The sequence below is a fragment of the Chiloscyllium punctatum genome, chromosome 20, assembly GCF_047496795.1.
Source record: "Chiloscyllium punctatum isolate Juve2018m chromosome 20, sChiPun1.3, whole genome shotgun sequence".
In the NCBI taxonomy this organism is placed as follows: Eukaryota; Metazoa; Chordata; class Chondrichthyes; order Orectolobiformes; family Hemiscylliidae; genus Chiloscyllium; species Chiloscyllium punctatum.
The window spans coordinates 86,244,292-86,268,518 of NC_092758.1; the positions used below are offsets into that span (position 1 = coordinate 86,244,292).

Below are 24,227 nucleotides of genomic sequence, written 5' to 3' on the forward strand. Positions count from 1 at the left end.
CTGTATCACATCTCCATGACACAGGACTCCTTTGGCTATAAATTCTGTGAGCATGATCTTAATCTCCACAACCAACTGTTGAAGAAGCAACGCTCCGAAAGCTAGTGCTTCCAAATAAACCTGTTGGACTATAACCTGGTGTTTTGTGATTTTTAACTTTGTACAACCCAGTCCAACATCGGCATCTCCAAATCATGAAGAAAGATATTGTAACACTATTATAACAATTTTGGATTCTTAAAAAATGTTCCTTTCACCGTGTTAGATTTTTAAACATTTAAAATGTTGGAGGTGGTGAGAAAAAGCCATTTTAGTAGACAGCAATGCATCTTTGAATAATCACATTACCATAGCCACTGAAAGGACTATGGCTCCAGGCATATTGAGACACAAGAGGCAGGAGTATAGGGGAAACAAGAGCTCATCATGGAAGTTCTAAAGAAAGGTCACTGGACCCAAAACGTTAACTCCGCTTTCTCTCTGCAGATGCTGCCAGACTTGCTGAGCTTCTCCATCAATTGCTATTCTTCTTGCTGATTTCCAGCATCTGCAGATCTTTCGGGATTATTTTTGTTTTGTGTGATGGAAGTGCAAGGGATGTGTTTAAGTAGAACCGGAAACTCTTGCAGTAAATCTGGATGCAGTAAATTTGGTTGACACTCAACCCAGGATTACTTCAACAATGTGGCCCTTCATTTCGCCGGTTAGACCTGTGAATTGGAGATGAGGTAGAGGGGAGGAGTTGGTGTGGATGCCTCGTCGTTGTACCATTTGCCACTGGGGGAGATTTCCCCGAACACAACATGTCATCTTGCCAACTCAATATTTTAACTTGCAAGGTCAGTTGTTTCAACCGTTACATCATGGTACAAAATCAGTTTTGGTAATCCAGTGGAGAGGTGGCCCAGTGGTTAGCACTCTTGCCTCACAGTGCCAGGGGCCAGGTTTGATTCCACCCTTGGGTGACTGGCTGTATGGAGTTGGCATGTTCTCCCTGTGTCCATATGGGTTTCCTCTGGGTGCTCCCACTTCCTCTCACAGTCCAAAGAATGTGCAGGTTAGATGGACTGGCCATGCTAATTTGTCCCTAGTGTCCAGGGATTTGCAGGCTAGGTAGGTTAGCCATGGGAATGCAGGGATTTTGGTGGGGGGGGGGGGTGGAAACTTGGGTATGGGTGGGATGCTCTTTGGAGGGTCGGTGTAGACTCAATGGGCTGAATGATTTGCTTCCAACTGTAGGGGATTCAGTGAAGTATCTCTTTTCTGTGGATGCAAATCCAGCTGCCTTTCACAACCAAGACCATGCGACTGAAGAAATCAATTCTGGTTTTGGTGGATTCTGCCATTTTATTGTTGCTTTTGAAGATCATATTACATTATTTGTTCATTAGATTTTGGGCCAAAGGTTCACAATGATTGAATGTAGCAAATTCTGCTTAAACAACGCGGATCGTGGATACCTGCAGGTCATAACATGAGACTACATGAATTTTTCATGGAATTTAGTTCTTGATAAGTTACATTTTTACAAGCCCCTAGCATAAACAGCTTCCTATCCCTCTTGATGGGAATAGGCTATCAACACTGTTATGATGAAGGGTCATAACAATCAAATTACTTTGTCATTTTGAACTTTTAAGTATAACACACTTTGTTTTTCTAAAATAAATACAAATTAGAGAAGGCTGAGAATGGAATTCATGGAATAGAACATATCAGAAAAAGTCCTGTGTGAATTCCACCCAGCATTGAGAGAGACCCTCTGAAATATTGCACTAGGCAGAATGTCAAGGAATCTCAGAGAATTTGATTTGATTTGCCACATGTACTGAGATACAATGAGAAGTATTGCTTTGTGTGCTAACCAGACAAATCATACCTTGCGTAAGTACATCAGAGTAATAGAACAGAATGCAGAATATAGTGTTGCAGCTACAGAAAGGGTGAAGAGAAAGATCAACTCTAATATGCGAGAGGTTGTTTCAAAAGTCTGATAACAGTTGGGAAGAAGCTGTTCATTAATCTGCTGGTGTGTGTTTTCAAAGTTTTGTATCTTCTGCCTGATGGAAGAAGGTGGAAGAGAGTTTCACCAAGTGGGAGGGGACTTTGATTATTTTGGTTGCTTTCCAGAGGCAACGGGATGTATAGATGGAGTCAATACGGTTATTGTGATGGACTGGGATGTGTTCACAAATCACGGTAATTTCTTGTGGATTTGGGCAGACCAGTTGCCGTACTAAGCTGTGATGCATCGGGGTAGAATGGTTTCTATGGTGCATCTTTAAAATTGGTAAGTGTCATTGTGAACATGCTGAATATCCTTTGCCTTCTGAGGAAGGAGAGATGTTGTTGTGCTTTCTTAACCATATCGTCAACATGGATGGTCCAGGACAGAATGTTGGTGATATTTCGTCGTACAAACTTGAAGCTCTCAACCATGTCCACCTCAGCACTTTCAGTACAGACAAGGGCGTGGCCTCCACTCCACTTCCTGAAGTGGATGACCATCTCCTTCATTTTGATGTTGATGGAGAGATTATTGTCTTTACACCATGTCGCTAAACTCTCAATCACTTTCCTGTACTCTGTCTTGTTGTTGTTTGAGATCCGACCTACTACAGTGACATCATCAGCAAACTTACAAATCAAGAAACACTTCAAAGGAAGAGATTTAATGGAAAAATCTGACTCATCTCTCATGAACTGCATCCTCAGGCTGGGGATGTGATGTGTGGTAAAAGAAAGCAAGTTGCATCCCACCCAAACCCACCTCCTACCCTATCACTGTAAGCCTGCCTTTACCATGATTAAACTGCACATCCCTGGGCACTATGGGCAATCTACCTAACCTGCACATCTTTGGACTGTGGAAGGAAATCAGAGCACCCGGAGGAAAACCACGCAAACACAGGGAGAATGTGCAAGCTCCACACAGACGGATGCCCTGGGGTGGAATTGAACCGCAGTCCCTGGCGTTGTAAGGCAACAGTACTAATGGATTAATAGACATCCCTGACCTGCTAGTAAAAATACATAAATCAGGGAAAACCCTATCTTTGCTGAAAGCAGGTCATGAGTTAAAAGCCCCTAGTCAATCAGGAAACCTGGACAACAAATCTGCAAAATCCAGATTCTCCAAACAAACCACTGAATTGCCAGAGTCAACCCAACTAGAATCATTGGATGTAACAGCTGCAATGTTTCACCATTTAATTCACACAAAATGGACTCTGATTTCTTTTTTAACTGTTATTTTCCTGCTCAGTTCCCATTTCCAGTCTGTGTGCATATGTTATGTTTTCTCTTTCCCCCCGCTCCATTAAATAATAAGCTCATTTTTGTTTAACTCAAAACCTGAATAAATTAACTCCTCTTAAACAAATACATTGAAACTGGGAGAAGTATCCATAAGGGCAGAGGTCCTTTGTTTTAAGTTAACCTTGTTGTGGTCAACAGAGGTGTGGTTGAACAAGGAAAGGGAGTCAACTCCACCCTCTGCATCTGGGATCAAAACAAACTGGTGAACCTTCCTGGTAATCAACTGTAATCACACAAAGGGTTAACACTTGAATAGTACCTTTAATTAGGCAAAGTTAAAAATCTCACAACACCAGGTTATAGTCCAACAGCTTTATTTGGAAGCACTAGCTTTCGGAGTGCTGCTCCTTCATCAGGTGGTTGTGGAGTATAAGATTCTAAGACACAGAATTTATACCAAAAGTTTACAGTGTGATGTAACTGAAATTTCAATTCAGGTCTTTTTCAATGTATAATTTTGATTACATCACACTGTAAACTTTTGCTGTAAATTCTGTGTCTTACAATCTTATTCTCCACAACCACCTGATGAAGGAGCAGCGCTTCGAAAGCTAGTGCTTCCAAATAAACCTGTTGGACTATAACCCGGTGTTGTGTGATCTTTAACTTTATCCACTTCAGACCAACACCGGCGTCTCCAAATCTTAATTAGGCAAGTGAGTTGTAACTTGTAACTGGCCTGTGTCAATTCTAATGGCAATGATCAGGCTTGCAAATCCGCTGTCTCCCCCTCCCCCCCCCCCCCCCCCCCCCCCCCTTTCATTTGCCCAGTTCCAATGTTGGACTGAGCAATTCCTGTGCTGTTGATTTCCTTTGCACTCGGCAGTGGTCAAGTCCCATTGTCATATGCTGCAGCCAGCCTTCTGTTCTGAACAGCAACCTGGGCCTCCTAAAAGGGAAGCTGCACTGAATGACATTAAATATTGTTATTGTAATTCTAACAAGAGGAAAACGGAATGCCAGGGTGGACAGCAGGCTCTGGGGGCACGGTTGAGGTGTTTGAAGCTTTAAGTTTGGTAATGGACAGAAGGAGAGACACTGGTTCCACAGAGTCTAGAAGGCTCTCATGCACTGAGGTGGAAGCAGGTATCCAGGTTGCCTCAGTGCTCCCATAATTCTACCAATGTTCAATGTTCAATTGAGGCATTCAAGAAGTAAGTAGATAGTTATTTGGATAGGAATAATGCTTAAAGGTATGGGGAAAATTGCAGGCAATTGGCAGCAAGTAATAATGATTATTTCAAGTGCTAGTATGAACAGGATGGGATGTCCTCCTTCTGCATTGTAATATTTCTGAGATTCTTTGATAATCCAAGCAAATTACTGTGGATGCTTAATAACTGAAACAAAAAAAAACAGGATGCTGTACAAAATTGCAGCAGATCTGGGCAGGAGTTTATATTTGACTAGAAAGTTACAGGCCTTTACAGCATCTTTCAGGCTTCAGGGCTCAATGTTGGGTTCAGCAACTTCAGACTGTGAATAATGTTGTTAATTTATTATATCATACCCCTGCCCCTCTTCCCCAACCCCTGTACAATCTTAATCTCACCCCCCCCACACGCACAAACACATCACACAGCACACATCACACACACTCCACAAAACACACACACAGCCCACACAATATACACACACACAGCCCACACAATATATGCCACATACACGCACGCACATACTCACAGCCCATACAATATATACCACACACGCGCGCGCGAACACACACACACACAGCCCACACAATATACACCCCACACATATGCACATGCACACTCCTGAGTTTGCTGTCAATTTTCTATTGGTCACACCAACAATTAATGCCTATTCTGCATCTATATCGCTCCTCTATTTCCATCAGCACTCCCTTTATCCTTTCCCATGGGCCACCTTACCATCGGTTCCAATTCTCCTCCTCCCACTTTGCTATCACCGTGAAAACCATCATTTTCCTGGCCTCTTCAATTCCAAAGCAGAGTCATATTGGACTTGAAATAGTAGCTCTGTTTCGATCTCTCAGGGCTGCTGAATTTCTCCTGCATTTTGTTTTTGTTTCAGATCTTCAACATCTACATTACTTTGCTTTTACTCAAAGCATTAATTTTGTTTCCCCGCCTCCCGCTTCTTCTAGACTTGCTGGGATTCTTCCAGCATTTTCTGTTTTCATTACCATTGTTACCTGATGTATAAGGATCTGAAGAGTTATGGAATCATAGAGTCATAGAGATGTACAGCATGAAACAGATCCTTCGGTCCAACCTGTCCATGCCGACCAGATATCCCAACCCAATCTAGTCCCACCTGCCAGCACCCGGCCCATATCCCTCCAAACTCTTCCTATTCATATACCCATCCAAATGCCTCTTAAATGTTACAATTGTACCAGCCTCCACCAGTTCCTCTGGCAGCTCATTCCATACACGTACCACCCTCTGCGTGAAAACGTTGCCTCTCAGGTCCCTTTTAAATCTTTCCCCTCTCACCTTTAAACCTATGCCCTCTAGTTCTGGACTCCCCAACTCCAGGAAAAGATACTGAGGAATGCCTTAAGCACCACTCACAATGAAGAAGTCATACAGACCTTGTCAGAGACAGCTCCAGATCCTGAAGCAGTTAGACCTGCTATCTGGGTCCTCTGTAACTATGTCTAACACATTAGTGTAACCTGTACATCATTACTACCATGCAATAATCTACGTCTTGGTTAACAGAATAGCCTATTGTTGAGGAATTATCAGTGGTTTTCCTTTATACACGATTCTGTTGGTGATCCTCACCAGGATAGGGGATTGTGATAACAAACATACCAGATAATTTATACAATAAGATAAGCAGCGGTGAGGATTCATCCTGTAACATCACCAGGCAAACATGTACATCTTCCTTCCTGCCTATAGAGCTATGACTGGCACATAACCTAACAGAGTAAAACCCAATCATTGACATTTAATAGAAAGGTCTCATGATACCAGCGCTGGACTCTTCATCCAGAAACCAGGTAACATTCTGGGGACCTGGGTTTGAATCCTGCAGATGGTGGAATTTAAATTCAATTATTTTTTAAAAATCTGGAATTGACAATCTAATGATGACCATGAATTGATTGTCGGGAAAAACCCATCTGGTTCACTAATGTCCTTTAGTGAAGGAACCTGCCACCCTTACCCGGTCTGGGCCTACATGTGACTCCAGACCCACAGCAATGTGGTTCACTCTTAACTGCCCTCTGGGCAATTCGGGATGGGCAATAAATGCTGGCCTAGTGAATGAAGATAAAACAAAATTATTTCTTTGCACTTGCAAGAGAAGGTGGCACAGTGTAGCAGGGAATAGAGACAGAATTAAGGAAATCAGGGCTATCCAGCATTGTTGACAGAATTGGGGATGACAGGATGATTGATTGTTGACACACATACTGAGATATAGTGAAAAGTGTTGTTTTGTGTGCTGTACCGACAGATTGTAGCAAGCCAGGCAGCATCAGGAGGTGCAGAAGTCGACATTTCGGGTGTAACCCTTCTTCAGGGTCCTGAAGGGTTATACTCCACCTCCTGATGCTGCCTGGCTTGCTGTGTTCTTCCAGCCTCCTGCTTGTCTACTTTGGATTCCAGCATCTGCAGTTTTTGTGTCTCTATACAGGCAGATTGTAACATACAAAGTGCTTCAGAGTAGCAGAACAGAGTGCAGAATACAGTGTTACAGCTGCACAGAAGGTGCAGAGAGAGAGATCAACATTAAGAGGTTCATTCAAAAGTCTGATAACAGCGGGTAAGAAGCTCTCGAATATGTTCACATGTGGATTCAATCTTTTATATCTTCTGCCCAATGAAAGACAGTGGAGGAGAATATAACTAGTACGAAGGGGGTCTTTGATTATGTTGACTGCCTTCCTGAGGCAGTAGGAAGTATAGATGGAGTCAATGGATGGAAGGTTGGCTTGCATGATGGACTGGGATGTGTTCACAACTCTAATTTCTCAAACCATGCTGTGATGCATCCAGATAGGAGGCTTTCTCTGCCACATTGTAAAAACTGGTTCATTGTTTTGACATGCTGCATTTCCTTAGCGTCATACCCCTTTTCAACTCTCCACTCTGCTATGTGATGCATGAGCAACCTGCAGAATGTGTGGCCATGGACCGCTTATGAATCACTGCACACCCTTCCTCTCGCCACCTCCTTCTCCTCTTGGTATTTTCCTTTCAGATACTGGGAAAACATTAGCTGGCCATCCACAATGGTCCCAAGAGGAGAAAAGAGAGAAAAGGCACAGAACTGGCAAAGAATAACCCATCTCTCAATTGAACACTCTCAACTGCCATTTCAGATACTGGCACTGCACCCAACTCAGAGGCTAGTAGTGACCTACATATAATGACTTACTAAGCTGCGGACAGGCCAGGACAAAGATTGGTTCATTCACTAAGAGTGTAAGATCACAGACCGGCCTGCTACATGGGACATGGGAATGCTGATGGGCACATGCACTGAGATCCTCAGACCCCTGTCAAGTAGCATGGAGGAACTTGGTTCCAGCTTGGCAGAAGGCACCACATAGACCTTGACCTCTCTGAAGGTTCTCTCCCTCTTATGGCTGAAACCCTGATCTTGGGGTGAGTGAAGTACAACTTTGGATCTAAGTAGTCTAAACTTTGGGAAATAGGATCTCATCAGCCATTATAGAATCACAGAATCCCCACAGTGCGCAAGCAGGCCATTTGGCCCATTGAATCCACACTGACCCTCAGAAGAGCATCCCACCTGGACTCACCCCTACCCTATCCCTGTAACCCTGCATTTCCCATGGCTAACCCACCTAGCCTGCACATGCCTAGGCACTATGCACAATTTAACATGGTGAATCCACCCTAACCTGCACATCTTTGGACTGTGGGAGGAAACTGGAGCACCCAGAGGAAACCCACGTGGACACAGGGAGAATGTGCAAACTCCACTTCAGGGTTCTGATGTCAGGAAAGTATTGACTTCCAGCAGAGCCTGTACGGGGTGGAATGGTGAACTTCACAGTGTGCATCTTCTAGGTGGAGTCCAGCTACAGACAGTGCTGTGGAGATGAAATTTATGCCTATTTATCTTAACATTAGGAACTCATTTGGTCATGTCCAAGACAAATTAGGCACCCACAGCTCCTCAAGCATCATGTTGTACACGTAAAATGGACCCAGCATTTATAGATTTTTAGGTCAGTGCTTGCTGTCATGCTGCAATTTTTAGAAATATATCAATTGTCCTCTAGTGGGAATACAATGGTATGTTAGAGAGAAGACTGAGTGCAATAATGGAATAATATGTCAGGCAAAACCATGGAAATTAAACAATTAAATTGCTTCAAACGCTGTTGGATGACAGAATGGAAAAGGTAAGCGTGCGAGATTGATGGGCTTTGATGTCAATTATCTTTTTCTCATCCTCGACCTTTTCATTCTTTGATGTTCCAATGCTTTTACAGTAGTACTCTGGTACCCTAGTGCATTCACAGGAATTGAGATTGATCATTTTTCAACTTGTAATCATTCATTCTGAATAAATGCATTCTAACTTTAGACGTCGGCTTTATTGAGTTGAATGAGTTAGAAAAACACAGATGTAGCTTCAGTTGGACACTGTTGGTCCAAAGCCAAGTTCCACACAGCTTTGGGGGTTTGGGGGGAGGGGGGGGGGGGGGTTGTGGAGGGGGGATGGTGGGCAAAGAATAAACTCCAAGCTCACATATCCCAGACATGAGACTTCTTTAGTCAGACTTCTGTTCTCCTTTCTAATTTATCTTATTCATTGTATTCTTTGTCTACAATATACCTTTCTCTTCTTAGAGCCATAGAGATGTACGGAGCGGATATGGACCCTTTGGTCCAACTCATCCATACCGACCAGATATCCTAAATTAATCTAGTCCATTTGACAGCATTTGGTCCAAATCCCTCTTAACCCTTCCTATTCATATACCCATCCAGATGCCTTTTAAATGTTGTAATTGTACCAGCCTCCACCACCACCTCTGGCAGTTCATTCCATACACGCACTACCTTATGCATGAAAACATTGTCCCTTACGTTCCTTTTATTATCTTTCCCCTCTCACCATAAACCTATGCCTTCTAGATTTGGGTTCCTCTACCCCAGGGAAAAGACCTTAACTATTTACCCTATTCATGCCCCTCATGATTTTATAAAACTTTCTACAGTCAAAGAGATCTTGGAATGCGGATTCATAGTTCCTTGAAGCTGAACTGACAGGTAGACAGGATAGTGAACAAGGTGTCTGGTAAGCTTGCCTTTATTGGTCAGTGCATTGAGTAGAGGAGTTGGGAAGTCAAGTTGCAGCCATACAGGGCATCGGTTAGGCCACTTTTGGAATACTGCATTCAGTTCTGGTCTCTCTGCTATAGGAAAGATGTTGTAACTCATGGTTTTTTTTAAACAGGCATTGCCTCTTAAACATCAAGAGTTACAGTTTCAGTATTAATCGCTGTCACTTCTTCTCTTTGTCCTTGTATAGTCAGATTTCTCACCTTTCTTTGCCAGGTCTCAACTCACTTTAACAAATTCAGTGAATACTATACAATAAGAAATGACAAAATTCAATCAGTTCTTAAACAAATTATAACAAGAACCAATATAGATTTGGTATGTGATTTAATGTCAAATATTGGAAGATATTTTATATCTTTGTGGTTTGATCTAAAACTTGTCTGATATAGTGGAAAAACAGTACTTTTTTTTTATTTCAAAAATATACTTTATTCATAAATGATTTGATGGTCTGTACATTGGATCATGCCATACATATGTCCATATTTACAAACACAGATTCGACTTTATTCTTGTCCTTTACAATCCTGTGCATTTTTTCAATCTTGTATATATACATATATTTGGCTGAGGCATCAGCAGAGCCCAAAAAAACATCTGTATGGGCCCCCTGTTCTTCTTTCGGCAGGCCGATCTTACACAGTGGTCTTTCCCCACCGCGCCTTGGCGGCAGCTGCCCCAAGCTTCAGCGCGTCCCTCAACACGTAGTCTTGGACCTTGGAATGTGCCAGTCTGCAACACTCGGTCGGGGTCAACTCCTTCAGCTGGAAGATCAACAGGTTTCGGACCGCCCAGAGAGCGTCCTTCACCGAGTTGATGATCCTCCAGGCGCAGTTAATGTTCGTCTCGGTGTGAGTCCCGGGGAACAGGCCGTAGAGCACGGAGTCCCGCGTCACGGCGCTGCTCGGGACGAACCTCGACAAGCACCACTGCATTCCTCTCCAGACTTCCTCTGCATAGGCACATTCCAGAAGGAGGTGTGTGACAGTCTCGTCCCCCCCGCAGCCACTTCGAGGGCAGCGTGCGGTGCGGCAGAGAGTCCGGGCGTGCATAAAGGATCTCACAGGCAGAGCCCTTCTCACCACCAGCCAAGCCACGTCTTGGTGCTTGTTGGAAAGTTCTGGCGATGAGGCATTCTGCCAAATGGCTTTGACAGTCTGCTCAGGGAACCGCTCGACAGGATCCGCCCTCTCCTTTTCCCGAAGGGTCTCAAGGACGCTACGTGCTGACCACTTCCTGATGGACTTGTGGTCAAAGGTGTTTTTCCTCATAAATATCTCCACGAAGGACAGGTGATACGGAACGGTCCAACTACTCGGAGCGTTCCGCGGCAGCGAGGCCAGGCCCATCCTTCGCAACACCGGGGACAGGTAGAACCTCAGTACGTAGTGACACTTGGTGTTTGCGTACCGGGGATCCACGCACAGCTTGATGCAGCCACACACAAAGGTGGCCATCAGGGTGAGGGTGGCATTGGGCGTGTTTTTTCCCCCATTGCACCGGTCTTTGTACATTGAGTCTCTTCGGACCCGGTCCATCTTTGATCTCCAAATGAATTGGAAGATGGCCCGGGTGACTGCGGCGGCACAGGTCCTGGGGATAGGCCAGACCTGTGCCACATATAGCAATACTGAGAGTACCTCACACCTGATGACCAGGTTTTTTCCCGCGATGGAGAGCGACCGTTGCCCCCATCTGCCTAGTTTCTGTCTCATCTTCCTGATCCGCTCCTCCCAGGTCTTGGCGCACGCCCCAGCCCCCCCCGAACCAAATACCAGTACTAGCACTGAGCTGACTTCCACCATCTCCTTGGTGCTCACATTAAACTGAAACAATTGGGAAGCTTCTGCTAATCAATCACAGTTCAGTCGTAATGACTGCAGGCTAACTGAGGTCAGTGTAGGATCAATGATGATAGGTTATTGACTGACAGAGCAGGATCTGTATTAATGACTACAGGCGAACCGTTGTCAGTACAGGATCAATATTAATGATATTAGGCTGATGACTGTTGGTACAGGACCAATAGGGCGGCCTGATAGCAGTACATAGAATTGTGAGACATGGATCGAGTGGATGGTTGGAGTCTTTTTCCAGGATGGAAATACCAGGGGGCATTGTTTAAGGTGGAGGGCATGGCAGAGGCAGATATGACATCAACACTTACGAGGTATTGAGACAGACACATGAACAGACACGGAATAGAGGGATACGGACCGTGTGCAGGCAAATGAGATTAGTTTTAGAATGGGTTTATGGTTGGCACAGACATGGAGGGCTGAAGGGTCTGTTCCTGTGCTGTGTGGGTTCCGTGTTTAATATTAATGATCACTTGCTAACTACCATCAATGCAGGATCTATATTGATGACTATATATTTACCAGTGTCATTGCTAGTTACTAATGACCACAGGCTAACCACTGTCAGTATAGGATCAATACTGGTGTTTACAGATTAACTCTGTCAGTACAATATTACATCAACATAGGCTTTCTATCAACGCAGCTCAGTCCCTATATTGAATGAGTATAGACTCAATTAGGCTGAGTATTGAAACAGTATAAGCACAGTACTGATGAAAATAGGTTTAAACTAGAATTAATATTTATTCAAGACTACTCGAATCTTTACAGGCTCATTCAGGCTTAATGCTGAATCAATAATGCTCAGTCCCAAACTAATCCAAATTCCTAACGGAATCAGTTCCGGCACCATTCTGAATCATGAGTGCCATCATAAATGCAAGTTGGCATTTCATATCCAACTCATTTAGACTCAATATTGAACAAATATAGATTCAAAGCCAAAGCTAAGGCAGAATTAGGATGCAAGAAACAAACTTGTACAAGAGAGACACCATGTTACACAGCATAAAAAGAGGATGCTGATTAGCTGAGCCATTAGATGCATGGAGTTGCAACAAGAACAGACAGTTACCTGTCAATATTGATTCTCAGACTGGGAATGCCAATTTTGACTGGGCAAGGTGTTGCTACAGGGATCCAGCAGAGATTGGCTGCATCCATGGCAGAGTCAGGTTTTTGTAGTGCAGCACCAGTGTCTTCTGTTTCTGAGTCAGGAGGCCTAGGTTCAAGTCCCACCTTCTCCAAAATGCACGTGATAATAGAACTTAGAATCTCTACAGTGTGGAAACAGGCCCTTTGGCCCAATATATCTATGCCAACCCTCCAAAGAATAACCCACCCAGACCCTTATTTCTCTACGTTTCCCCTGACTAATACTAAGGCAGTTTAGCATGTCCAATCCATATAAGCTGCACATCTTTGGATTGTGGGAGGAAACTGGAGCACCTGGAGGAAATCCACACAGACACAGGAAGAATATGCAAACTCCACACTGCTATCTGAGGATAGAATCAAATCCAGGTCCCTGGTGCTCTGAGGCTGCCGTGCTAACCACTGAGCCACTGTGCTGCCCTATATCTCAGAATTGGTTGATTAGGAAAATGTCTGAGAATGGTGCAAATGTATATGACTTCTTTTTGCTGCATAAAAGGGGGTCCTGTGTATGTAACTCCTCTTTCAGTTTTAGCTTTCAATCTATATTGGTTCAATATTGAGTCTAAACAAGTTTGATATTAAATGCTAACTTGCATTTATGATGGTACCAATGATTCAGAATAGAGCCTGGACTGATTCAGTTAGGAATTCGCATTAGTTTGGAACTGAGCACTATTGATTCAGCATTAAACCTGGATGAGCCTGTAAGGATTCAAGTAGTATTGAATAAACATTAAAAGCACCACATTAGCACTGTAGGTTAACCCAAAGCACATGGACATATAGTCATACAGCATGGAAACAGACCCTTCAGTTCAATTCGTCCATTCCGACCAAATTTCCCAAACTAACCCATTCCCACTTGTCTGCATGTGACCCATATCCCTCTAAACCTTTCCTATTCAACTAACTGTCCAAATATCTTTTAAATGGTGTAACTGTACTTGCATCTACCACTTCCCCTGGCAGTTCATTCCACATTCAAACCACCCTCTGTGTGAAAACGTTGCCCCTCAGGTCCCTTTTAAATCTTTCTCCTTTCATCTTACACCTAGGTTTGTGGTGTGGAGAGAAATCAGAGTTAATGTTTCAGGTCAAATGACCCTTCCTCAGAACATTCCCAAAACATTAACTTTGATTTCTCTCCACAGGTGCTGCCAGACCGACTGAGCTTTTCCACTAACTTCTGTTTTCGTTTCTGATGTAAAACATCCACCGTTCTTTTGGTTTTTAAATAATCGTGGATATATTTTTTCAGAGGTTTGCCAGCATAATTGGCATGCTGTCCACTGGGAATGGTCAATGGGATGTGTTAAATACAACATGCGTAAAGACACAGGGCCCTGTTTTATGTAGGCAAAAGGAATTTGTCCATACACTGTACCTTTTTCCAAAAAAAGTCATAGAGACCGTCAATCTCTGCTATATCTCCATAGCAACACCTTCACCAATCAATCTAAATTGATCTACATGGTCTTCACAGATATTCCAGGCCCAACCAATCAGCACTCTTCTCTCATGCTGTATAAAATGACGCTTCCTTTGTTGACATTTATTTCTTGTATCTTGTTCAAAATTAAACGCTTCAACTTCGTATCCTCTTAACTAATGTTTAAGCTCTGTAACGTCAAACAAGTAGAGCTTTAAACCAATACCAACTATCGACAAACTTGAACTGCTAACCTAAAGTAAAATAAATTAATTATCTGTCCATTTTTTTTGGTGCAAACACTTCCATTTATTGTTTTGTACAAGACATAATATTTCACAAAATATATAACATTAAAATGTACATATTTTTGTAAAACAAAGAATAAAGGGTTAAACACCTGTAAGTTGTAAACTGCTCAAGAGGTTTATTTCCTTGTGATCATTATCAGGGAGAACGAGTCAGAGTCAGACTTCCTGTATCACTTCTGCTGCGACATCTCACAGTAGACAGATAGAATAAATGGGCATGGTCTAAGGAGACAGGAATTGTTGTTTGTAGCCATTAAAGATGAAGTCTCACGTTTTGCTTCATTCTTTCTGACCATACTTCCATCCAGAATGGAAGCTGTACTGTCTGAAGCCTGTCAACACTTTGGTGATGGTTTCCAGTATGAAATATACTAAATCTCACCTCGTTTCCCTATAGTGTGTAAGCCGCAAAGGAACCCTCACTTGCTTACAGAAGTGATGTAAAGGTGTGCATTTATCACGTACCATTGGACTTATAAATCCATACACACCAGGTTGGCAATTTTGATGAGTGGTTGCAAATACTGGATTGATATGTAAAGGATTAATTGCTAAAGAAATTGGCAATCATCCGAGTGCAATAGATACTGGGTTCGCTGGGAGTAGCACATCACAGCCTTCAGTGCAGCTGAGTTAAACAACCATTACTATGAGATGCCCTTCAGAGTATTTAGGATGTTCTGTGAGAATATACTCAATGTGTAAGGCATTATTTTGACTTTTCAGCTCTTGGGTTAATATATAAGACATAAGGTTGACGGTAAGTCCTCAGTTTAATGCATAAGACATTGGGTGGATTGGCACAAGACATTGGTTTCCTGTAAGACTTTCAGGTTAATGTGTAAGGCATTGGGTTGACCTTAAGGGCTCTCAGTTTGCAGGCATTGTGTTGATGCCAATTCTCTCCCTCAGCTTAATGTACAAGTTATGAGGTCAATTGTAAGGTCCTAATGTTAAGGCATAAGGCATTGGGTTCCTGTAAGACTTTCCGATTAACATATAAGGCATTGGGTTGACTGTAAGGTTTCTCAGCTTAATTTATTAGGCATTGAATTGATGCTAGGACTTTCCCTCAGGTTAAGGTATAAGGCATTGTGTGGATTCTCAGGCACTTAGATCAATGCAGCAAAAATTGCACTTAGGTAATACTTCAGTTAATGGGCTAAATGTAAGGCACTAGGTTAATTGCAGTAGATACTGATTGGATTTTTAGGTCAATACAACAGTCAATTGTCTTCTCTCTTAGATTTCTTTATACTTTTTAATGAAGTGGGTGAGAAATCTCTAAACCTCTATAAATCCACTGTCCCACACACGCAAATCTCTTCAATAGATGAGCTCTACATGAGCAATAGGTGTGTTGTGGTGAGTTACATCAATGGGTATCATCTGATGGGGAGCACTAGATCCTGAAATCCCTGATCTCCTTGCTGACTGATCATTGTCTTACCACTGCAAGCAATGTGGTGCACAAGTCGTTAGTTCTTCCATTTATCGGAATGCAGTGTATATGTTTGGAACTCTGGGACATCAGCAAAGGAATTCCTTGCAGTTAAAGCTTTATTTTGGACCAAACTGATTTATTTCCACATTAAACTCTCGAAAGAAAATTCAACAATTGCTGTCATCCATCACTTGCATCAAAACCATATTGTGCAGCTCTTCCTCTTCGATGTTTATGCTTAATGCTCTGTAAATCATTGGCTCAAGCAGCTGAATTGTACTCAGCAAATAATAAATCTTCATCTCCTGGAAGCTTAAATGTCTGATACCCAAATCCTCAAGAGCAGATAATAAGAACAGGGATTGGCACATGTGAGACATTTGAGATAGCAGATACCTTGGGGGTAGCAATATGAGACAGAAAATCAATACGATGCTCAGACATCACATAAAACAGTTCAGTTTTACATTGCTTTGGTGTGTCACGGTAAAGAATCAAGCCCAGCGTCTGTGCAGATGTGTAATCTCCTCCTCAATTGCATGCACTATGGTTATCAGAATTAAATTTTATATGTGTTTCCTCAACAGTATGATCTAATGTCTGGCAACACTGTCTAATGGATAAAAGAGCATTACTTTCTGCTTGAGGACCATTGAGCTACGGCAGGAGCTTTGAGGTCTAGACCTTTAATCATGTTAGCCAGAGATGAAAAGCTCTTGATTAAATGGTATTAGGAGATGGGCCAAATGCAGGCAAATAGGACTAGTTGGACTGAAGGGTCTGATCCATGCTCTACAACTCTATGACTCTATAAATAGTAAACACCTCTCAGGTGATGTTTGTACAGAGTCAGCTCTGAGTGTGCAAGTGGTGCCCTATGGGCTATCTGCAAGGCTAATCTGTGTTTTTGTTTATTTCCTGATTGGTCCTGTTTTTAATCTCTGGAAGTTTTCAAAATAATCTCTTGTCTTCTTCAACCAATTGGGATACTGCATGCAGTAGTCTGACTGGGAACTGTGGAAGATTCATAGCTCTTCAGAGGGCAACACAGTGGTTAGCACTGCTGCCTCCCAGCACCATGGATTAAATTCCAGCCTTGGGTGAAACTGTCTGTGTGGAGTTTGCACTTTCTCCCCATATCTGCGTGGATTCCCTCCAAGTGCCCTGGTTTTCTCCCACAGTCCAAAGATGTGCAGGTTAGGTGGATTGGCCATGAGAAATGCTGGGTTAAAGGGATGGTGTGGGATACTCTTCACAGGGTCAGTGTGGACTCGATGGGCTGAATGGCTTGCTTCCACATTGTAGAATTTTTATGATCTGGTATTGGATGACTACACCGTACTCTATGCTCAGTAACAAAAGTGCATTCCATAGTATGTCAATTCAGTATTGGATATCTTCAATACGTTGCACAGTGTTTAGGTTATGTGTGTAAATTCAGTGTGTATATTTTCTACTTGGTTACTGGGAATCTGCAATAAACTGTATCCTACTGTCAAAGGTACTGGAAATCTAGTGTGGTCTACATGTTATTTGTTTGATTGACAATCTTTTCTCATTTTTGGATATCGGCAGAATGCTTCACATTGTGCGCATGTTGTTAGGTACCTGTAATGGATTTTACACTGTATTATGTCATTAGGTTTCTACAGTATGCTTCACAATGTTATTGTTAACAGTGGCCTGTATTTTGTGATCTGGAATGAAGAGACAGTGCTTAACACTGACCTCAAAGAAAGCTGTCATCAAAGGTTTAACTATCCCCATCTTGCCAATTCAATCTTCTCCAGCATTAACTTAATTGCAGTGCCAAATGTGCTGATGCTGTGGCTTTAAGAGGTGTGTTTTGTCCTGGTTTCTTTCAGATAGATAGATAGATAGATAGAGATAGAGAGAGAGAGAGAGAGAGAGAGAGATTGGGGAACAAGTACTGATCATCCTATGAGAAAATAAACAACTTGTGAAGCCTTGGGTCTTTTTTTTTGAAGTTGGAACAATAGAAGCAGCATGGATGGGTGTGGTCAAGCTCCCACCTACAGAACCAAGGATTTTTAGTTTTCAGTTTTCAGCAGCAGTTTCTGTTGGCGATTTGAAGAAGTGGAAGCTTTTTTTCCCTCTCTCAATTACAGCTAAAAGCTGAGGGCTATCTTCCTAGGTTACTGGATTGCATGAGTCGAAATCTGTTTTCTGAATTTGCCTTTTGCCGGGGGGGGGGGTGTTTATGCGATGTTACTATATAGGAACTGTTAATTAGTAATAGTTACTGTATCTACTATTTTGTTACATTTTCCAATAGGGTTATTATTCTAAGTTTTTCTTCCTTTTGTTGGAATTTAACTACAGTGTTTGAATAAATTGTGCTTTGCTTAATGTCGAATAGTTTGACCAATTGAATTGCATCTGGAACACAGCACCTGACATTTACCTTTAAAATAAGAAAGAATTAGGGTCTAGGCTACCTTCTTAAAATATTTTAAGGGGGTCTGGTCTGGTTCATAACACCAGGTCAAGACAACCTCCAGGTGTCCTGCACCAATGATATAATTAACTTGACCAAATAGCCAAACACATTGGAGAATTCCCATAAACATCAAGTCAGAGAGGTAAAAGCACTCTGTGATTGTTACACATAACTTCATGGAGAATGAAATAAAATTGGAGACAGATTTCCAAACATTACAGAATTGTGATACTGACAAATGGAAAAAAAGACTTGTGATTGAGGATCAGAGAAGTTGTTCAGCAATAATTTCAAACTTTAAAAAGCATTTAAAAACCCATTTAAAAATGACAACATGAAAAATAATGGAGGTCCTGATCAGTCCAATGATTTTTGTTTTGTTGGTCAGCAATAAATCTGGTCCGTAACAACTTCAACAGTGCAATCCATGGAGGAGCAGGGAACCACTGTCAACAACTCCTGGATTTCTGCGTTTAACTGTGCAAGTGTAGAAGCTGCTGGCAGTTAAACAGCTTCATCAGCATTATGGCTGTTAAATCAGAGACAGCAAGTTAGCAGGGATCTGAAGAGTATTGATTACACTGTATTGACAATCACGTGAAAGTCCCTTGGACAACAACACAGGGGTCAGCAAGGATGATGGAGGCTACAGTAAAATGAAGAGCCAATTGGTGTTCAACGACGTTCCTTTCTTCAAAAGCTTAAGTCAGTTGGACAGTAATATAACTGGTCCTTCAAACACTTTCACATTAACCAATTGAGCAAGCTTTTCCCAGAATATTTCCGTCAGGTTAATAAAACAGAAAACAAAACATCTTGCAAAGGTAACAAAGTATGATATACATACCCAGGTGATGTGATATATTTTAGTAATACCTGAAGAAAATAGTCCTTTTTTTTAATAATAAAAATAGGTTCTATTTGTTATCTTACAATATATTTCCATTTCTTTTGGTCCACTATGAGAGTTAAAGGGTTCAATACTTGTCACAGGTGCATGCTGCTGTTGAGCCTCCACTTCCTGTTTCGGGGCCCCTACAAAGAACAACTCCCACAGCCGCAGTCAACAACCCTCTCAACGTCTTCCACAAATGAGGAGCCGTCTGTGCACTGGAAGACATATTTCCGTCGCTTGCTACGTAGCGGCACACAGCACTCCCCATTGGCACAGCTTCCCTTGCATTCCAGCCGAGGGACTTTAACCGTGGTCTGGCATGAGGCGTAGCCTTGCTGCTTACGATAGACATCACGAAACATTTCCTTTTGACAGAGGAGCTCTGCAAAAATGAGAGAGGAGAGGTCACCATTAAGATTGTGTTTGCCTCACTAGCTTGCTTCAAATACTTTGATCCATGAGGATTGGGCATCGTAATTTCAAGGCAGGAAGTTGGTTAGATATTAGGATGGGATCCATTTCCTGGGGAATACTGTTTCCATGGAAAAGGCTTGGGCTGATTTCCCTAGCTTGTCCAAGTGAGGTTAAGACTTTTGGCTGGCTCAAAGATCACGTCGGACAAAACGTGAGGTAGTAGAGTCAAAGTGTTCTCCTGATCTAGTGGTCAGCAGGAGAAATGCCAACAAGATTGGTGAGGAGCATGCTGGGAGTTTTGGCCAAGCTAATTTAAACTCTGACTTCAGCTAAACTGGAGCTAGGACATGTTGGGACTGGTCCTGTAAGTTGTGAACTGCAGTTTCCTGTGTTGACTGGATAAGGGAGGTTTTATGGTGGAGAGTATGGTGATGGAAAAGCTTTTCCAGTACCATACTCTCAACTCTGATCTCCAGCATCTGCAGTCCTCATTTTCTCCAAGGTATTATGGTGGTCTACTACACATACTAGCACCACATTACTTTATATTGAGTACGGAATGTGGACGTTTACAACTTGATACAAACATTTTGGGAGTTGTTTACCAGTAAACTCCGTTGGCTGGGATTGAACAATATGATCAGGCTTGGTCAATTCATTGGTTGAGTGCTAGAGAAGTTTCTGGAAAGTGAAGACACTTCAGGATAAAAGTCACCAGACAAAGGATTTAGCAACAGCAGCCACTGAGACCAACAGCTGAGAAGCATGTGTCCCGAACTGATCTTCAGTGAAAACAAAGAACCATGAGGCAAGGTCTACATCGACAGCAAACACTAGTCACTTCACTCAGATTGGGGTAGTATTTGTTTCAAACTGTACTAATAGAGATAAAGTTATAGTTAGGACTAAATATAATTTAAGTTAAAGTAAAGTGAGGTTAAATAAAATGGGTTAAAGTTTAATTTAAGGTAGATAAACCATAGAATCCCTACAGTGGGGAAGCAGGCCCATTGAGTTCACACCGATTCTCCAAAGAGCATTCCACCCAGACTCATTCCCATACCCTACCCTTATAACCGTGCATTTCCCATGGCTAATAAACGTAGCCTGCACACCCTGGACACCATGGGGCAAGTTAACATGGCCAATCCACCTAATCTGCACATAGAATCATTGAGTCACGCAGCACAGAAACAGACCCTTTGGTCCAAACAGTCCATGCCAGAGATAATCCCAAATTAACCTAGTCCTGCCTGCCTGCTCCTGACCCATATCCCTTCAAACCTTTCCTATTCATGCACTTCTCCACATTTCTTTTAAACATTGTAATTGTACCCACATCCACTATTCCCACACGAAGTTCATTTCACACACAAACTACTCTGTGTAAGAAGTTTATTTGTCATGACTTTTTAAATCTTTCTCCTCTTACCTTAAAAATGTGCCCCCTATTCTTCACCCTATCTATACACCTCATGAATTTATAAACCTTTGTATGGGCACTTCTCAACATCTTACACTCCAATGAAAATCTCGGGACAAATGTTAGCTGCTGGCTTTGTAATTTCCAACAATAAAAATCTGGCATTGACATCAGGTGAAGGTTTGGTCAAATCACCAGATCACTATGGACCCTCCGCAGTGGTGGGTGAACAATTAATTGGCTGGAGGAAAGAGGACGAGAATTGTGCCTCTTCCCAGCCTTCATCCTGAATAAGTCCATAACAGGAAGGCTCTGCAGCCAATAGAAGCCTTCAAGTAGGTAAAGCTTGTCTGCTCAGCAACTCATTGGAATGATTCCAATAGGATAAACAAACCTTAGCATGTTTGTCCTCTGAACCCATACAGAACCTGGGGTAATGGGGGGATGGGTGGTGAAAGAGAGCAGCAAGCATCCCTCATTGTCAGGCACTTGGCATCCAATCAAGGCACATAGCATTATGAAAGGGGGACTGGGAATTATATTGCTGATAGTCACCCCTCCCATCCTTCCTACTCACCAGAACCATCCATCTGCCCAACCCCCTCTCCCACTCCACCCTACAAACCCCCTTTCTTCCATGTGCCGGGGTCCTTGAAGACTTTGGGTGGGTGATGTACTGACAGTAACCACTACCACTGCTGTGGCACCACTGAGTATAGAAGAGCTTCCACCTTTTGGCTAGTCTCTTAATTGGTTGGCAGCTCTCAATGGACTGGACCTGTATCCCTGGTGTTTTTGATGCTAGGAAAGGCCCATCACTTGTGCCAGATGGACAGAAATATGGTGGGCCTTCTCAAAAAGAGGCAACACACAGATCTCATTGGCTCCCAGTTGGGTGGTCAAGACATTCATCATCTCCAGAAGCCTCGGGAGCACAATGTGCAGCTTTAGGAGTCAAGACCCTTCTCTTTCCTTACCTGTTTGGCAGGTTTCTCCGGTAAAGTTGGTATCACACTCACAATATGGCTCCCCTTGACCAGATATCTTACAGCGGCCATGGTCGCACTTCAGATTCTGACAGTTGTCTGTCAGTTGGCCTTTGTCACAGAGCTTGCCAACATAGCCATCCTTGCACACACAGCGGTATGTGGAGTCAGACATTACACATGTTCCATGAACGCACCTGGAAGGTGACATAAGAAAAGTTACTAATGAAAAGCAGGGGGCTCTGCAAATAGATCTGGCAGCATTTATAAAATCTGGCAGCATTTAGATCTCGAGCAGTGTAAGACATAGGTAGTGGTGATTCTCAATTATAAGCTGTGTTGAACCATCACCTGAACACTGGATCATATAATCCCTACAGTGTGGAAACAGGCCGTTTGACCCACTGAGTCCATATACACCGTCATCTCACACTGACCTACTCCAACCCCATAACCATGTATTTCCCATGGCTAAACCCTAGCCTGCACATGCCTGAACACTTTGGGCAATTTAGCATGGCCAACGCACCTAACCTGCATTTCTTTGGAAACTGGAGCACCTAAAGGAAACCCACTCAGACATTGGGAGAACATGCAAATTCCACACAGAGAGTCACCTGAGGCTAGAATCAAACCTGGGTCCTTGGCAGTATAAGGCAGCAGCGCACCGTGTCACTCTTTTACATTTAGTTGCATGTCAACAGTGGGCCGTATGTTAGATTACTTGCCAAAAGATGCAGATAATCAAGATTTAGATTTAGAGGTAGGCAAAAGGTAGGTCAAGTGAATCTTGTTGAATTTTTTGATGAAATATGGAGAAGAGCAGTGCAGTGTCTGTGAGAAGTCTCTTTGGTAAAGTGCCAAAGGAGGGATGCAAAGGTCATAACATATGCAACAGGGTGATGGCAGCAGAAGGAACTGAAAGATGGCTACAAAACAGAAAACTGGGGAGAAGTGAGATGTTCCTCAGAGGTAGAAATGGGATGTGATGTCTCACAACAATCGTTGCTGAGACTGCTGCTATTCACAATTTACTTAACTCAGAAACTGGGGTATTCGTAGTAAATTATGTTGATAGTATCAAAAGGTGGTGCAGGTTCGAGGTAACAATGCAGAAGGCTGTACTGCAATGCAAGGAGATGTGAAAAAGATTTCAGAATCTGTGGATGAATGGAAAATACAGTTCAATGTATTGCAGCATAAGGTAATTTACAGGTTATTCATTTCTGGGAAGCAACAAAATGGAATGGGTGAGAGAGGAGTTTCAGAAATGCAGACATTCAGATCTCTGAAAGTGGCTTCAAAAGTTCATACGACCATGAAAAATTCAAAGTTCTTTGTATTCTAAGAGTACAGAAAGCAGAACAGCGATGCTCATCTGATGGACTCAGAACACTGTGAGCAGTCTTGCTGCTTATTTCTGCATTCCCTCTCTCCCTATAACTCTCAGTTTTCTGCGCACCTCCAATTCTGATTTCTCTCATATCCTCAATGTTCATCAGTCCACCACTGGCAGCAGTTTTTATCCTCAGTAGTTGAAACCCCTCCTCATACCTTTCACTGTCTCTTATTTTTCCTATTTTAACGGCACTTCTTAAACCTTTCACCCATGAACAGGCTTTCAATTATCAGTCCTCATATCATCTTATGTGTTCAGTTTGTTTGATAATTTGCTATGATGTGTTTTGGGTCGTTGAAGGTGCTGCATAGATAATAAATTATTTATGGTGCAACAAGAAATAATGTTGAGACATTGTAGAAAAGACATCGGTAAGGCCACTTTTGGAATACTGCATTCAATTCTGGTCTCACTGCTGTAGGAAAGATGTTACAAAACTTGAAAGGGTTCAGAAAAGAATTAGAAGGATGTTACCAGGGTTGGAGGGTTGGAGAGTAGCCTGGGCTGTTTTCCCTGGAGTGTCAGAGGCTGAGGAGTGACCTTATAAAACTTTATAAAGTCAATGATGTGCATTAATAGGTTAAGTGGTCAAGGTCTTTTCCCTAGAGGGTTTAAGGTGAGAGGGCAAAGATTTAATAGGGGCCAAAGGGATAACTTTTTCACACAGAGGGTGGTGAAGAGTATGGAATCAGCTGCCAGAGGAGGTGGTGGATGCTGATACAATTGAATGACATTTGGATGGGTATATGTAACGGAAGGGATATGGGCCAAATGTTGGCAAATGGGACTACACTAATTTAG

General features: G+C 42.6%; 1 protein-coding gene across 2 annotated transcripts in view; it reads right to left on the reverse strand.

Moving 5' to 3' along the window:
• Positions 1-14,378: 14,378 nt before the first annotated feature.
• The window catches only part of LOC140492241 (slit homolog 3 protein-like), a 670,939-nt gene continuing 661,090 nt past the window's right edge, over positions 14,379-24,227 (reverse strand). For both annotated transcript variants that reach the window (XM_072591156.1, XM_072591157.1), the window contains 2 exons: positions 22,019-22,224; positions 14,379-19,586 (listed from right to left, as the gene is read on the reverse strand). In XM_072591156.1, coding sequence (XP_072447257.1) covers positions 19,345-19,586; positions 22,019-22,224 — 448 coding nt within the window. In that variant the 3' untranslated portion in view covers positions 14,379-19,344. The remainder of the gene's footprint in view (positions 19,587-22,018; positions 22,225-24,227) is intronic.